The sequence below is a fragment of the Anguilla rostrata genome, chromosome 8, assembly GCF_018555375.3.
Source record: "Anguilla rostrata isolate EN2019 chromosome 8, ASM1855537v3, whole genome shotgun sequence".
Classification (NCBI taxonomy): Eukaryota; Metazoa; Chordata; class Actinopteri; order Anguilliformes; family Anguillidae; genus Anguilla; species Anguilla rostrata.
In genome coordinates this window covers 54,705,699-54,722,919 of record NC_057940.1, presented here as the reverse complement: position 1 = coordinate 54,722,919, position 17,221 = coordinate 54,705,699, and the positions used below count along the sequence as shown (strand labels likewise).

Sequence of the window (17,221 nt, the reverse complement as noted above, 5' to 3'; positions counted from 1 at the left end):
CTGTGGGAAGTTCATGTTTTTAAACTTTGTCGGGTAAATTTGTGGAATTAACCAAATTCATTAGTAGGCTGGTAGAGTTACTCGATCAGTGACTTCAAAGATAACACTCCATGGTAATTTCCATTTTTTCAGAATTGTTTCTTCTGTCCAACTCTCTGTAATTTCTGACATTTTCCTACCCCATTTGACATTCAACAGGAAAGCCTTTAATTTAAGTTGAAGTCAGCTCAAAGACATATTAATTTTCAGAAAAATATTGCCTGTGTTGTTTTTAAAAAAAAATCAAATTTAAACTTCAAAACGGAGCAAATTGTTCATTCCAAAGGGTACTATTTTCAGTACCACATCACAACTGCTTTGCACGTATCGAAAGAGCAATCGTGGTCCCTTTATTGAGAAAGTAGGAAGGCCAGGTTCTTAGTAATGGTGAATGGTGAATTACGCTAACTAAAGCAACAGTATGTCTCTGACTTGTTTTAATACTTTTTGGACAACAGTGGAGTTCTATGACTAAATAAGAAATTCATTGAGAGTCGGACAGAAACAAAAAAAAATAACATTACCCGCGTTATCATTAAAAGCCTTTAATAATCCCCAGAATATACACCTCCACCCTAAAACTCACCTTCCTAAAAACAGGTCTTGCGTTGCAGTTTGTGTTGCCAAGAGAGGCGCCCGTATATCAGTCAGTCGAATAACGAACACAGCGAATCAGATTCTTGCCGTCACTTTATTGGTTGCCCAGAGAGTAACAGCTGATATGGAAAAGAGAAAGAGAGAGCGCGTGTTCCCTACTGTACTTAGATTGCCCTTACCCTCCGTCTACTACAGGGGTCTGGCCCTAAAAACCACAGGGGGTCTGCTGACATTTCTTTGTTGTTTTTCGTCTTAAAATTAGCCACCCACTTAGACCAGAGAGAGGTGAAACAACTACGTAATTGACTGTGTTAAAAATGGTTAAAAATGTTTTTAAAAATTAAAAAATGAAATCATTAATCCAGTGCTGAGAAACAGTAGACCCTGCGTATCAAGATTTGGGGGGGCCCCTACTACACCCCCACCCACCTTAACCTGTCTGCTTCACCCCCCCCCCCCAAATAAAACCACAACCCCCCCCACCCCCCCGGGTCTCTAGGTCCTTTGTGGCAGTACTGAAATCGGTGCTCCGAAAGAGAATTTCTCACCAGTGGTCAGGGTCGTCAAGGAGACGAAGGGAGGGAGGGAGGGAAGAGTCCCAGTTCCAAGCAAAATGGCTCCCTCTGAACTTAGACATTACACACCCCTGCCCGCCCCCAACCTCCCGCCCGCCCCTCAGATGCCAGCTCCCTCCCCCCCTCTCACCCCCTCTCTCTCCCGCTGGGTCTCCAGGCAGTTCTGGGCGGTGGTCTTGGCGTGCTGCTCCCTCAGACGCCCGGTCCCGCCCCCTCCCCCCCACCCTGCCCCTCCCCCTCCCGCTCCCGCTGGGCCTCCAGGCAGTTCTGGGCGGTGGTCTTGGCGTGCTGCTCCCTCAGACGCCTGGTCCTGGTCCCGCCCCGCCCCCCCCCACCCTGCCCCTCCCCCTCCCGCTCCCGCTGGGCCTCCAGGCAGTTCTGGGCGGTGGTCTTGGCGTGCTGCTCCTTCAGGTGCCGGCGGAGCGCGGGCTTGTGGGCGAAGCGCACGTGGCAGTAGGCGCAGCGGTGTGGGCGCTCGCCGCTGTGCAGGTTCATGTGGTCGCACAGCGTGGACTTCTGGGTGAAGGTCTTGTGGCAGAGCGGGCAGCGGTGGCAGCGCCCGCCCCGGTGCGTGCTCATGTGGCGGCTCAGGTGGTAGGCGTGGCTGAAGTGCTTGCCGCACCGCGGGCAGGAGAACAGCGCCGCCTGATGGGCGGAGCTGGCGTGCAGCGCCAGCGACTCGGCCGTGGGGAAGGCCAGGCCGCAGTGCTCGCAGGTCACCGCCCCCCCGCCGCCGCCCACCCCCACCCCGCAGGACGTGGACCCCACCACCGCCACCGACTCAGACTCCTCCCGCTCCCCCGGCCCTGCCCCCGGGCCCTCCCCCAGCCCGAAGCTCTGGGCCTCGCCCATCCCGTAGCTCACGCGCAGGGGCCCGTCGGCCTCCGCCTGGTGGTGGGGGCCGCGGACGGAGGGCTCGTACCCCCCGGCCGCCGCCAGGCCCTCCCCCTCCTGGCCGAAGTCCGGGTGGACCAGTCCGAAGCTCCCCATTATCTCGTCCGGCGTCGGGATGCGCCACTCCTGCGGCGGGGGGGCGCCCGCCAGCCTCCGGTCTCGATTGCCGCGCCGTCTGGCCAGGAGGCCCCGCCCCCTGCCCCGCCCCATCTCCCAGGGTCTCCGCCGGAACATTCTGTACCCCTCCCTTCCCGCCGCGGGACCCCCGAAGTGGGCCTCGTCGTCGTTGCCGTTGTTACCGTCCAGAGCCACCACCACCACCTCCCCTCTGCCCTCCTCCTCTTCCTCCTCCCCCTGTCCCGCCTCCCTCCTCTCCTCAATGCCTTCGTCCTCGTCCTCGATGCACACCTGGAAGACCTCGAAGTCCTCCCGCTCCCCCTCCTCTTCGTGGAACTCTCCGGAAGGTCCCGTTCTTTTCACCTGGATGAGCGGGAACAGGTAAGTTCCACGTCACACTACCAGCACGTGCAGTTCAGTGACTGCACTCAACACCTCACGCTTAAAGCTGCTGTAATACGCAGCAGTGAAGTGCTTTGTATTGCACTCTGATAAATTACATTTTGCACATCCACGCCTGAAGACTCTCTCAACAGGATGAGCTACAGACCCAGTAATTGCTCAATCTGTAGACTGAGTGTAAGATAAGAGACTTTATTGTCCCGAAGGAAATTTGTTTTACACTGCTGTACAAAGCAGTACACATAATAACACACAACAGGACAGCACAATTGCCCATTATACATACATTTAAGACGGGTACCTACAATACATACAGCACGCACATACATTACATACACAATACGCAATGGTGCGAGTGAATGGTGTGTGGACCCTGCGGTGGATTGGCAACCCTGTCCAGGATGTGTTCCCGCCTTTTCAACACCGCTTGCCACGAGGATGTGAACGTGTGAAACTGCGCAAGGGCTGATAAGGTTCAGATCTACCTCCAGCTCCGAAATGCCCTGTGAGGCGCTGGCTTCTTTGCCTGTGTCCGTACTGGCCTGGGAATTTCTGCGCCGCTGCAGTGAGACCCCCTTTCCAGCAGGGGGCGATCTGCATCGAAGAGGATGTTGGTCTCCACTGTCGAAAGCTAGCATAGACTCGCTCTCCTCTGATTTTATGGTCTGAAACATGACAATGGAGAGAGCAGGGTTAGATGGGAGAAACTGCAAACTATCTACAACCTTTTTCCCGATAAAAATGACACTACATAAATCCAGTAAAACAAATCACAGCAAGAAAATCTCACCATTTTAACAGACTCTGGTCCAAAATGCATATATATTTGGCATATATTTCCATTTTTATTGTATAAAAAAGGCAAAATAATTTTGATTGACATGGTAATTTGAGATCCTCAGCCAATCAGACGCTAAGATCTGAGTTGGTGAAAAATGTCAGTTCCAGAATACTCTGAGTGTGATCTCAAAAATGGGTGGAGCTATCGCGCTTCATCGGGCAGTTTGGACAAAGCAATATATGGAAAAATATTTTCATGGTGAAAGGGTGGAGGAGAAATGTCCTAAAATGGCCACCGTACCCCTGGGGGGCTGGAGGTTCTGGGCTGCAGGTACTGGCTCAAAGCTCCCCTGCATTTCTCCACCACGTGCTCCATCTGCAGGTAGCTTGCAGCCGTCAGGTAGTTGATGATCTCCTTGGGGCTGAACTGCAGTATGCCGGTGTAGCAAGACTGGAGGAGCTCGCACACCACACTGGAGCTGTGCAACACCGACACCTGGTGGACAGGGAGAGGCATGGCAGGGTGTTAACACTGGTGGCTGGAGCGGACCTCTACTATGCAACCCAAAAAAAAGGGCTAGCATTACTGACACTGTTCCAGAACAAGGGGGCAAGAGAGTCTGTACCAGTATGTATTCCACGCTATGAATACTAAGCTTCTCTTACTGTGGAAAATCAATCAATTCAATCAATACAGTCTACTGGAGAGGTGGAATGAATCTCTAATGAGTGGTCAAATTATGGTTGAGGTCTCATGTCATGGTTTGGCAAGCCATTATCATTGAAACATTCCCAAGTTTGTACTGGTCTGTGTAAATGCTGCAGTATGGTGAATAAGTAAAACTAGGTTGTGTCATTATGAAGTGGCAGATTTAATATTCTGGGTTGTACTGTAACCATAAGAAAGGGTCTTAACCATAACTGTTTCTGCAGTTGTATCTGAACAAGTTCAAGTTAAATGAAGCAGACTGTCAGCTGCTTGTGACGAGAGAAAATGACGATCCATGTTGCATTACATTAGATTTCATTTGCGCAAAAGTGCAAAGCTACAAAAATGTCCGTTTTGTGTTGGGTCTGATGTTGACCCGAATTTGTGTATCGGCTGCACCGTCCGTGCACCTTTAGTTCGGAGGAGGGGTTGAGTAGAAACTGGTCCCGCAGGAAAGGCGAGCAAGCGGCCAGCACCACTTTGTGGCCCCGGAAAGTTTGCCGGTCGCTGGCGACGATGGTGACGTCACAGAAGTGGTGGCGCGACCGCAGGCAGTTCATATTCCGGAGGGTGGCGTCACCGTGGCCAGGTAACCGGAAACACAGAACCTCCATGTCGAACGCTGCAGACACGGAAATGGAACGGAGAGCGCGTGACCTCTCCCAGCTAACAAAAATGGCACAACATCCAGTGTCAAACGCAGCTGTCTGTACAGAACGGAATCGCTTTAAGATTGTCTCTAAACTGTTCGTCGTGGACAGAAACCAACACTCCTTTAAGGTCTCGACACCCAAACGTATGTTATGATGGATACCATGCCCTGATCTGCACCATATACATCACGTGAAACGTCATTGCCAATTTCATCCGCACAATGTTAAGAACGTTTCATAGTATATTTTGCACAATATGAATCTTTGTTGTTCAGCTACGTTGTATTCATAAATACAGCAGGTTCGCATTTGAACGTAAATCATGCTTGCTCGGGGTGGGTTTAAGCTTCCCAGGACCGGGACATGCATGGTGTAGTCCCACACTAGTCAAGTCAAATGCGTTGGGGTTTTACAAGCCTCGTGAGTTATCCCCGGTATTTACTATACTCAAACACACTATAGTTTTTCATCCACCATTCCAATGCATTAGTTCAAGTTCTTGTTAGCCAAATAAGTTGCACGAAATCTAAAGGAAATCTGCGCAGCAACAGCCAGTTCTCTCGTCCGGCTGATAAGATACGATGTTCTTGCAACGTTACTACTGCGCAGGTATAGTCGGTCCTAAGTCAGACACAAAAGACGGTATAGACCTCTCGCGCACAGAACGCGAGGAATCACGTTTGTTGGGCCATCCGTATTTAATCAGTCTAGCACGAAATGGGTGAATGCACTGCGGATGCTGAGAGAGCACCACATCCATGTAGATGTACCTACCTCTAATGCCCGTACTGTATTCGAATTGTTCTTGTTGTCTGGCCAATGCAATGCGATTAGCGATATGTAGGCTAGCAGGCTAGGCTACGTCAGCTATCGCTAGATGGAGGAGGAAAACAGTTTCCAGACTGAGGCCGACTCACGGCAACGTCGCTGTATCGGCTAACTGGCCTGCTTTGTCCAATTCAAGTAGCCTACATAGCTGCAAAATTATTTACACGCATCTGTGGTTATTATTGGTAATTCGATAAGTTGTATGCTTGAAAGTTAGCTGACTGGAGAGTCCGATTAATACTTATTTCCCATCGAACGACTCCAAAACGCTAGCTAGAAAATCTTAGCTACTTTTTTCCCCACAAATACCATACGTTAGCTATCATGATTAACTTCCAAGTTCTTACATCAACCAGTTTGGTGTATTAGTAATTACAGAGCTACATTCCTATACGATTTATTGACCTGTTGAAGTTTAACGACGATTGACTGTAGTCCGGGTAATTTAGTGTACTTTCGCTTTTTTTGTCGTTTATCTTTGGTTGCTAGCACTAGCTATACGTGACTTCCCCATGTACTGGGGCGGTTGTGTGGCAGGCAGCTTGCTAGCTAGCTAACCATATCTTAAAGGGGAAGGCGTACAGAGCATGTTTTGAATCGGACAGGCTTAAAGGGGAATTTCACTTTATAACACTTCTGGGGTCATTTTCACACCTACCCGGGCTTTTGTGTGCACCCCAGTCAGTTTTTAGGTTGCTTGCTTCAATATTTTGATATTTGATACCCGTGTAAGCAACCCTCCATCCAATAGCCCATTCAGTATCAAACTCCATGTTACACACGTCCCTGCTTCTCAAGACTGATATTGACCTTCTAACGAATGTGTCCCCCTTCATTTTTCGATTAGTCATTTCATTTTAAATGTCTAACGTTAGAAACAAATATCTATTTTTTTTAGGGCAAGTCCACATAGTAGTACGGTTTCCGGTTTTTTCTTCTTCGATTTCGTTTCGCTGCAAAATCGAGAAGAAGCGAAGCAAAACATTCAGTTAGCGTTGAAATCGAATGAACTGACGTCTGCTAGCTTTGTTTGATGCGATATCGGTGTAATAATGAGGTGCATTGTACTGTGTTCATTGTATGTGCAATGAGGTGGGGAAATCGCGGCTGGCTGCAATCCTTTCTTTCTGGAGGACGCTATGGCAGAGTTGCCAGGCACAGCCTGCGCTGGCCCACCTAGGATTCAGCACCGGACACCGTGTGCAGATCAATGTGTGGTAGTAGGGCATGCATGCTTGAGAAGAAAAGGCCAGGGACACTCAGCCAGGTCTAGTGTTAGCATGACCATTTATATGCTGCACAAAATGTTGTATTTTTACAGAGATTATATAATATGAATATATATATATATTCATATTATCAGTTTTTGTCACATGCCGTGACAACCCTGGAAGGGACAGACGAGCTGGACACAGGGAGATGCAGAAATTCCAGATATCTCTGGCGTTTTATTGCGAGCGAGAGAGAGAGCAATCAACAAAACACAAACGAAGAACCTTCGCCCGTCACCCTCACGGGATCTGGGCAAAAACAATGAACTAAAACAAAGAGTTGGGTCGCTTTTCAGCTGCATTCATCGTACGGGCTCTGGCTCGCTCTCTCTCCATCGTAGGGGATCCCTGGTCTCAACACCTACTGTGGAAAGAAGCACACTTAAAATCCTGGACTGATTCGAAACATCATCCAGATGTGCCTACTTAACCAGTAGGCGTGGTCCTCTAATTGCCCTCAATTCCTCCCACAAACAGAGCCCTGCCACACACATATACAACATGTCTTGGACATATGGCCTATGCATTCAAATTTGTTCTTATTCGTGGTCTGCAAAATACTTAAAGTTCAAATCGCCCACACAATGCTGCCGTTTTATCCTCCATAAATGTCTTTATTGTATATAGGATCTTCAGGGGCTTCTTGCGTTTACCATGGAGGGAGTTCTGTACTGTATGTGCACTGCCTGGTTTGCATGAATGCAAGTTTGAGTTACCCTTGTGTGTGTGTGTGGTGACCGCAAAACTAGAAACTTTTAAACAGATTAAGAGCACCTCACTGTAGAGTGAGAGAACTGCACCGTGTTTAGTACAGATGGGCAGGGTGGGACTTAATCACCAGAGAAGACTACCCAGGCTCTGTGTAAAAATGCTTTGACATTGCGTCCATGTGGGCACATCCATGTTGTTTATCCAATCACCACGCCGCCTCCTGAAACCCCTGGAGCAAACGTGGATATATTTCTTGTGCAAATAAAATGTATTGTTGCTTGTGGGGAAAAAAAAAAAAAAGATAATCGCACCGAATAAGCAGTGATGGTAAAATATTACATGGAGAGACAGCACAACAGCAAGCAATGTCAATTAATCAAATTTGACGTATCGCTTGTAACAACGGCCGTTTGATTAAGAAATCCACAGATCAAATTCAGTTCAGTGAATACACTGAAACGAATGAGAAATGTCCAAATGAAAGACCTACAAGTTACAAGCAACACAATATGAACGATTTGCACTTCAGGGAAAAAAGCGCCCTCATGTGGCAAAACCGTACTTCATGAAAGCAATAAAGCAAAACAGAACATTTACATTTGCCAATGCCAGACAATGTTGTCTTTGCTCCATTTGATGTTCAGTAGACAGACATTTACAGAATTTCTGGTGGAAAAAAATCAAGATTGGTATTGTGCTACAGAAAAGCATGAAAAATCCAACAGGTGACACATTGCTTTCTGGTAATAATTATGCATTTTCACAGAAGATTAGCGAGTCCTTTATAATTAACATGGAAGAACTTAACAGCTGTCAAAGTAGAAGCAGAGTTGCTGAAGCATATTCAAGTTGCAATGTTCTAAAAAGACTTGTTTGGTTTTGTCATGAGATTATACCACAAACCAAACATGTATTATAGTTTAAAAAGTAATTGCTTATAATAACTGAAATAAAGTGTGAGGGTCTTACCTGAAACAATGCTGTGATCCAGGAGTTTTTCATTCCTGCAGTAAAATCAAACTAGTGGAGGGGGGGAGGGGGTGGCATAAACAATGTGGAAAAACTGCCCTCACCTCCTAATAAAATTAAATTTACATTTACCCATCCATCCATTCTCTAAACTGCTTAATCCAGGTCAGGACCACGGTGGCAAAGGGCCAAGCAGAGCAGCACATCCCTCTCCCCAGCGGGTCCTTGGGTTGCCGCCAGGACATGCACCGACCATCTTTTGACCACAACCTCTAGCAGCAGCTTCCACAACAGAGGTTTTGCACAAGGTCCATTCAGACTCCATGTCCTCAACCTCCTCTGGGATACAGGAAAAGCTCTCAGAGGTGAGAGTTGAAATAATTCCGGACTGAGTCTCCTGCCAGGCATTCCCAGCAGACTCTACACTACACGTTTAGGCTACCAGACGGGGACTTGCGAGTATCCCCACTCCTGCCCGGCGCCTCTCACCCTCCTGAGTAGGAGAGAGACCACCCCCTATCCAGGAGTTTGGTTCCAGAGCCAACACTGTGTAGAGCGGAGTCCATCTATAACTAGTTGGTACTTCTCAGCCTCACACACCAGCTCCGGCTCCTTCCCCACCAGAGAGGTAACGTTCCACGTGCCAAGAATCAGTTTCCATTGTCTGGGCAGATGACGCACGGATCTACCCTGTTCTTGCCCCCTGCCTGACAGGCATTGCACCCGACCCGTACCCCAAACCTTGCGGGTGGTGGGCCCACATGGTTTTCCCATGTAGTCTTTTCTGGCTGAGCCCAGCCGAGATACGTGGGCTGCCCAGCCACCAGGCAAGTCCGGGAGGTAAACTTAGTTGTAATTGTTCACCACAGTTAGGGGTCGATTGGATCATGTTTGTCTGGGTCCTCACCCCAGACCTGTTCGCCTTGGGAGACCCTACCGGGGGACATGTAATACCCCCAACGACATAGCTCTGGGGATCATAAGACCTCGCAAGCCCTTCCGCCACGACAAGGCCACAATCCAGGAAGGGAAATTTACATACTTACCCTTCAAATGTGCACACCAGAATGACACTACTGCTCCTGGCTTTTCCCATGACTCAGATGAGGTCCTTTCATCAGTAGGAGTTTTGGTGCCATCACACACACACACACACACACACTTTCTGAAGGATACACAGACTGGGTTGATCAGGCCCAGAATGAACTGTACAGGCAACCCAATACCCTGCCACCATTTCCGGCTGGCTTTTTGAATCCATTCTCAACCCATGTTGAATCTAACGTCATCCATTCAACAATACTTGTTGGTACATTTTGGTTTTATCCTTCCCCACCACCAGCCCCCTCTTTGGGGGACAGCTTTGTTATTGCAAGTCTGGCCTGAGCCAAGTAGTTAATCCGCCGTTACGCACTCTTCAGCTAAAGCCAGTGTAATGCTGTCTTCCACCTGTTCAGCTGTGTTGAAAAAGATCTTGTACTTTGTTTTTCTTGCCCACCACCACCCCCCCTCTTTGGGGGACATCTTTGTTATTGCAAGTCTGGCCTGAGCCAAATAGTTAATCCACTGTTACGCACTCTTGTGATGTTCCAGTGGAAAAAGGCTAGTCTCCTCTTCATCCACTACCAATTACAGTAAGCCACAGTGTGAACCTTGATCAGTGCTGACCTGGAGTATTTGTCCATACAGTCCCAGTCCTCAGTGTCATCTCAGCCCATCTCCCCTCTGTCACTGACTGCGTAGTGATGGTTATGCCATCTGTGAAGATTCATGTCTGGATTTTGTTTTAGGTCCTCTGCTTGGTCTTTCTGCAGAGCCCACGAGAATGCAGAAGGCAGCTGTGATGAACACCATGCACCTTGTAATCGTGTCCACCCCCAGCTTCTGGTAAAACAGTCACACACTGTAACCCTCATGCTGAACCTTTTTATAATTAATTATATTCATTTTATTTACCCTTTAATTATTTTGTTTCTATTGATTCTATTTTTATTTTTTCTTTAAAATTTTAATTTTATTAGGGCTAGGGCTAGAGTTTAATATTTTTATTTTATTTATTACTATTATTATTACTACTATTATTACTACCACTATTATTACTATTATTATTTAACCTACTTAGATAAGTTCAGGATGAGGGTTACAAGTGTGTGACTGTACTACAAAACAGAGGTTGGGGTGGCAGTTACAGGGTGCACAGTGTCCACCATAGCTGCGGTTTACATCCTTGCAAACTCTGCAGCAAGACCAAGCAGAGGGCCCAGGACAAAATCCAAGGTGCTGCAACCACCAACATGAACCTTCATGGATTGCATCCAGTGAAGCTTCTCATCCATGGATCACCGGTACACCAAAAGCTTCCATTCATGGTCCTCAAACCTGTTTTCCGTGACATGCTCCACAGTGACTGGGAGGGCTCCAGTACAATCCTGCTGCACCTCTTGGACATGATTCTGGCAACGGTTCTTCATTCCACACTGTGACCACCTCACCCCCTTCAACTGGTCTTCTGGTCTTCATCACCTGCCGTAGCCAGCCACCCTCTCATACCACGTCAGTACTCAGCTTGTCCTCCTCCAGCTGGGGGGGAGGGGGAGAGATTAGTGTAGCAGAGCCTAGCTAAAGTGGCTAGCCACCAGGGGGCCATGCTACAATTCACACCACCATTCCCACTCTTTGGAGGGCATCTTTGTTTTTGCTGGTCTAGCCCAGGCTTCGGCCTGGCTCCTGTTTGAATTGGAATTCACTTACCACAAAATGGTGAAAAAGAAGAGGTACTTTCAGAGTAACTAACCTTGGTCTACTTCCACTGACTAACACTAACCTTTTTCTTGCCCACCACCACCCCCCCCTTTGGAGGACAACTTTGTTATCAATGGCCTGGCCTGATCCAGGTAGCCGATCCACTCCTCTCCACTCTTCATTCAAATATGGTTTTATGCTCTTGCTTTCTCTGGTTTATCCGTTTTTCACATGGTCTTGTATGTTGCTGCTCCTTGGCTCCAGGAATCCTCAGTATCCTCTGTATCCATTGTCCTCCAGCCTCTTCCCACATCCACTGGTAAGCACCTAGATGACCAACTGTTCTCCATGCACTCATCCTTACGTGATTGATCCTTCAGTGATTACCTCCAGCACAATTGTATTGCTTGTGCTCCTTCACCAACTCCAGTCCTCATCCAATGGCTTTGCAAAGGATCCTCCAGGGAAATAAGGCCTAGTGTTAAGTCTTTTCATCAGCTGAAAAAAAAAAATCACTGTGAGCCACAATGTGAACCTTGATCGATGCTCACCTTCCTTTGTTCTTGCAGTCACAGTCCTCAATCTCTTCTCTGAAAGTCATCTGCCATTTTGTTCCCCTGCCGGTCAATTCTGCTGGAGCTTTTGGAATCTTTGGAGGTTAGCTGCTAATGTTTCTGTCCACTGGTTCGACTGCGAGTTTGTACACCAGAATGGGTTTAGAGGAGTGCATGCGGACAACACTAGACCTTGGGTTACAGGGACACCACCCTTCTCCACCCAGCCATGTGGGCGGTGTGTTGTCCTCTTCACACTCACCATGGCACAGAGTGAGCAGCCAGACCACTTCCACAGGCTTCTGACTGGCTTCTCTGTTTGTGCTGGAATCCACTCTCCATCCACTTCGAACCAAGTGCTTGTCATCCGCCTTGTCCTTTCCTCTCTTCAGTACCAGCCACCTTGAATTGCTGGGGCTGAAGCTCACTCTTGCTTAGGCAGTGGATCTGTCCAGGTCTCCAAACACCGATCTCTCCTCTTTCACTGACCATCTAGTGATGGCCATGCTGTCTGTGAAAGTTCATGTCAGAGGTTGCCACACCTTGGATCTTGTCTTGGGCCCTCTGCTTGGTCTTTCAGAGTCCACAAGGATGTAAACGACAGCTATGATGGACACTGTGCACCCCATAACCATGCCACTCCCAGCCTCTGGTTGTACAGTCGTACACTATAACCCTCATCCTGAACTAATTCTAAATTACTATTTAGCCTACTTGTTTATTTTTATTGCTATTTAGGAGTAAATTCTTAAATATAATTTTCTAAAATACATTAGGGTTTGGGTTTATCACGGTTATATTATTTCTACTAATTTTTTAGATTTTTATTTTTAATTTCTATTTTTTTCTATTAGTTTTTTTTTTAATGATTTCAGGATGAGGGTAACAGTATGTGACTATACTACCAAACAGTAGAGGCTGGGCAGTAACAGGGTGCACGGTGTTCATCATAGCTGCTGTTTACATCCTTGTGAACTCTGCTGAAAGACCAAGCAGAGGACCCAAGACAAAATCCAAGGTGTGACAACCACCGACATGAACATTCACGGAGAGCATGACCATCAATACATAGTTAGTGTAAGAGGAGAGATGAGTGTCTGAAGACCTGGACAGATCCACTGCCTAAGCAAGAGTGAGCTTCAGCCCCAGCAATTCAAGGTGGCTGGTACTGAAGAGAGGAAAGGACAAGGCGGATGACAAGCACTTGGTTTGAAGTGGATGGAGAGTGGATTCCAGCACAAACAGAGAAGCCAGTCAGAAGCCTGAGGAGGTGGTTCAACTGCTCACCCTGTGACACAATGACTGTGAAAAGGACAAGACAATCACTCAGATGACAAGATGCAGAAAGTGGAGAAAGTTGGTGTACCTGAGACCCAAGGCCTGGTGCTGTCAGCACATAACCGTCTCCAAGCTCCTTCAGCCCCTTCCGATGTACAAAGTCCTTAGAGTCTCAATGCGATACCCAGGGCCGGGAGGAGGCGGAGGCTGTGGTCTGGGAGAGGTTAGCAGCAGCGATGATCTGTCCATCCAGGAGTCACTGCGAGTCCCACACCAGCACTGTTAGGAAGAAAAATCTCACTCCAATTGTGTGTGGACAACAGGCAGTTGAACACAGTGACTCACAAAGCTTCGTAGCCTCTTCCCAGCATTGACTACATCCTGGACAGCATAGCACGTGCCAACTGGTTCAGCTCACTCAACCCCCACAGCGGTTATTGGCAGGTCCCTCTTCCGGCACCGGCTCATATCAAGACAGCCCAGCGATGCTCAAATGGCTGATGGAAAAGATACTTCAGGACATTCCAGCAACAGCCTGCAGTGCCTACCTTGATGAGATCCTGGTCCAAACATTCAATGTAGTGCAAGCCAACCTATTCACCGAGCCAGATCATACCTAGTTCTATAGCATGATGATCCGTCTTGTCATGTTCACCCGAAAAACATGACACTTCTACAGCAGGGTAAAGCTCCTCTCCTCCATTTGCATCCACTGAAGCATCTCTTCCACAAGTGAACAGCACATCAGCAGCTTATTTTCATCATCTTCATCAGATCTATTTCCATGATATGATCGGCTCCAGTGTGAGGATTTCTCCCACTCAACTTGTCCACATTTCATTCTATTCATACTCACCTTCTCTCACCAGAGGAGGGGGGGGGGAGTTGACTGGAACCTATCCCAGCATGAATTGGGCTAGGAGGTGCACCTATCCATCTCAGGGCACATACAATATGGACACCATCGCCATGGACATGAGCAAATCCTGAACCTCAAATCAGTAAGCCAGTCAGACCACTCAAAATCCTATTTTACACATTTACCACAGACAATCATCTAATCATCTGCAACACAGATAACCGCCGAGCCCTTCTAAGCTCAAAGCTAAAATCTGCAAGCATTTACAAACTACTCTGCCAGCAACATCTCACACCTTCACTCTAAAAACCATGTACCAGAGCAACAAAAGCAACCAAATCCCTTCACTCAAAAACCCTGAAACCATTCTAATAAATTCCAAGTTCCTATATTCCTTCAAGACCATGAAACAGACAACACTGGCATCACATTTTTCCATCATTGCAGCATCATTGTTGGAGGAAAAAAAAAAAAAAAAAAAAAAAACCCACAACCACACACAGCATCACATTTGAAAAAACCAGCAGCAAAAACCAACTTTGAATTAAAATAAACATGTCCGTACCTTTGACGTCTTCTGGCAACCTACAACCCACCACCAAGAGCAGCACTTCTAGCATCTCACTTAAACTACTCTCAAATGCCACTAACTCAAATCAGCACCAGAGCTTTTCATACTGAAAGTGAATCACTCTAAAATGTACTTGCATCATTTGTGGAAATCTTTTAAAAGCACAGCAGCTAAAACCAGCAGAAAATGTTCCTGGTTATGGTTATACACTTTGTTGTACGTCGCTCTGGATAAGAGCATCTGCCAAATGCCCATAACGTAATTTTCATTTACATCAAAATCACCAAAAAAATAAAAAATCTCCATTTCACATTTAGCCAAAATACAGGTAGCCTCCTTCTCTTTAGACATAAGCAGCAACTCATAACAAGTAGCTTTTCCTCAAAGTAACAGAAACAAACACTACAGAGGCTAATTAAAAATATAATCTTCACTCCCCAACAATGCTCACAGTGCAGCACAAGCAATCTCCAAAAAAAAAAAAAAAAAAAAAACCACTTCAGCACAGCGACATTCCACCAGGGAAGGTATATAACCAGCTCCTTACCTTTGATGTCTTCTGGCAGACGCACCTACAACCCACCACCAACACCAACCGTGAAGCAGCAGGAGTATTGCTTCTAGCTTCACCTAAATTACTCTCAAATGCCACTAACTCAAATCAGCACCAGGGTTTTCAGCAACACACTGCTAAGATCTCTACAACTAGGCTATAATTCACAACATCATAATATTATCACAGCATAAGCAGTCCAGAAAAACAATGACAGCACAAATGGAAATTAAAATATACACATTTTGCCCTAATTTAAAATCATCCTCACTCATCCACTATTAGCAACAGCCATCAATTACAGAAAATACCTGCACAATATGAATCTACACACAGCATCAACACACGGAGTGAATCACTAAAATGTACTTGCATCATTTGTAGCAGTCCCTTTTAACAGCACAGCAGCTAAAACCAGCAGAAAATGAAAATTACATCAAAATCATCCCAAAAAGTCTCCATTTCACATTTAGCCAAAATACAGGTAGCCTCCTTTTCTCTTTAGACATGACTCACAGCAAGCAGCTTTTCCTCAAAGTAACAGAAACACAAACACTACAGAGCCTAATTAAATATAATCTTCACTCCTCAACAATTCTCACCTAGTGTAGCACACGCAAAAATCTCCAAAAAGCAAAAAAGAAAAAAAACATTGCACATCAGCACAATGGCATTCCACCAGTGAAGGTATATAACCAGCTCCTTACCTTTGATGTCTTCTGGCAGACGCACCTACAACCCACCACCAACACCAAATGTGCAGTAGTAGCAGCATTGCTTCTAGCTTCTGACCTAAACTACTCTCTCTCTCAAATGCTACGAACTCTCAAGTACCAGGGCTTCGGCAACAGCACAGCTAAGATCTATACACCTACAATTAATTCACATCATCATAATATCATTAGATCGCTACATAATCAGTCCAGAAAATACAAAGACAGCACCAATGTCCAGTCAGCAGCAATCGCTTCTGAACAGCACAGCAGCAACACAGCCGCAAACCAGATGAAATTGATATCAAAATCACCACAAATACCTCACAGGAATTAAACACCGGAGATCCAAACTTAAATATAATATTCACTTCGTGTCAACAACTCTCACCAAGCACAAGCAACAACCTCCACACAGCCAAAAAAAAAAAAAGTCTTGAGCACAGCGGCATCCAACCAGTGAAAAGTACATAACCGTGGTCTTACTTGGTGTCGATTGATTGATGCATCTAGTTGTCTAGGTTGATTGCAGAGCTGGGGAAATAAATAATTTTTTAAAACTCATGAACATCTACATGAAAAGAACAGCATAGCCTTTCCTATAAACACAAAGTAAATGTAAAACCCCTGGTAAATGTGAGGCTTCATGTAAATGTAAAACAAGCTGATGGTAAATGAAAAAAACCTACGGCTTTAAATGCAGAATTTGTAATAACTTAAATTTTTAAAAAGCTGGAGAAGGCACAATTATTTAAGCCAAATTTTTATCTTTGTATTTGTTTGCACACTGAGGAAAGCCGAATACAGAAATGTTAGTGTAACTAAAAGCATATTAATATGAATGAGGAATCTAGGTAGCTCAATATTCTGGACATTCACCACACCTGAACAAGACTTTACAGGAGTAATGAACGTTGTTAATCGCATTTCCGAACTCCGTTTTTCTTTTTATAACGCCACTTTTCAAAATGGCAAGACCGCCTGTCAATCAACACGAGCGCGGCTGCACCTGCCCAAGTGATTGAGTAATCTTGTGCAATTGATTACTTGCAATGGTTCCGAGCAACGCTGGTGGAATCCATAGAACAGTGGCATTCAACCCTGGTCCTGGAAAGCTACAGTCTGCTGGGTTTTGTTTTCACCTTAAAATCAGCACACAGGTGAGACCCAAGACACCAGGTGAGTTGAGTTAACGGTGTAATCAACTGCACTAATTGATTCATGAAGTGCAGATCACTATGAAAACCAGCAGACCCCGTAGCTCTCCAGGATCAGGGTTTGGGACCACTGTGGTGCTTCCTATGTAGGCTTTATGGTGGAATCTATCTGGTAGTTAGTTTGCTAACTATGCTCGTTTCAATGCTATAACATAATATTCGAATAGGAGGAGCAAGGTAATGGATCTA

The 17,221-nt window shown here is 46.3% G+C and overlaps 1 protein-coding gene and 1 long non-coding RNA gene across 3 annotated transcripts; both read right to left on the bottom strand.

The window, feature by feature from the left end:
* Positions 1-711: 711 nt before the first annotated feature.
* LOC135262131 (zinc finger and BTB domain-containing protein 12-like) lies at positions 712-9,370 on the bottom strand. Of its 2 annotated transcripts, none has more exons than XM_064349013.1 (5): positions 8,678-9,370; positions 4,524-4,735; positions 3,706-3,900; positions 3,110-3,289; positions 712-2,585 (listed from the first exon to the last, which is right to left on the bottom strand). In XM_064349013.1, exons 1-5 carry the CDS (start codon positions 8,679-8,681, stop codon positions 1,404-1,406), a joined length of 1,773 nt encoding a protein of 590 aa, XP_064205083.1. In that variant the 5' UTR covers positions 8,682-9,370; the 3' UTR covers positions 712-1,403. The 2 variants fall into 2 exon arrangements, with proteins under 2 accessions (XP_064205083.1, XP_064205084.1); XM_064349014.1 differs by lacking the exon at positions 8,678-9,370 and adding an exon at positions 5,541-6,149.
* A 9-nt stretch (positions 9,371-9,379) lies between these two features.
* Positions 9,380-16,973, bottom strand: LOC135262145 (uncharacterized). Its single transcript, XR_010332119.1, has 3 exons — positions 16,700-16,973; positions 16,302-16,349; positions 9,380-13,398 (listed from the first exon to the last, which is right to left on the bottom strand). It is a non-coding gene; the product is annotated as an uncharacterized LOC135262145 (long non-coding RNA).
* Between the last annotated feature and the right edge of the window lie 248 nt (positions 16,974-17,221).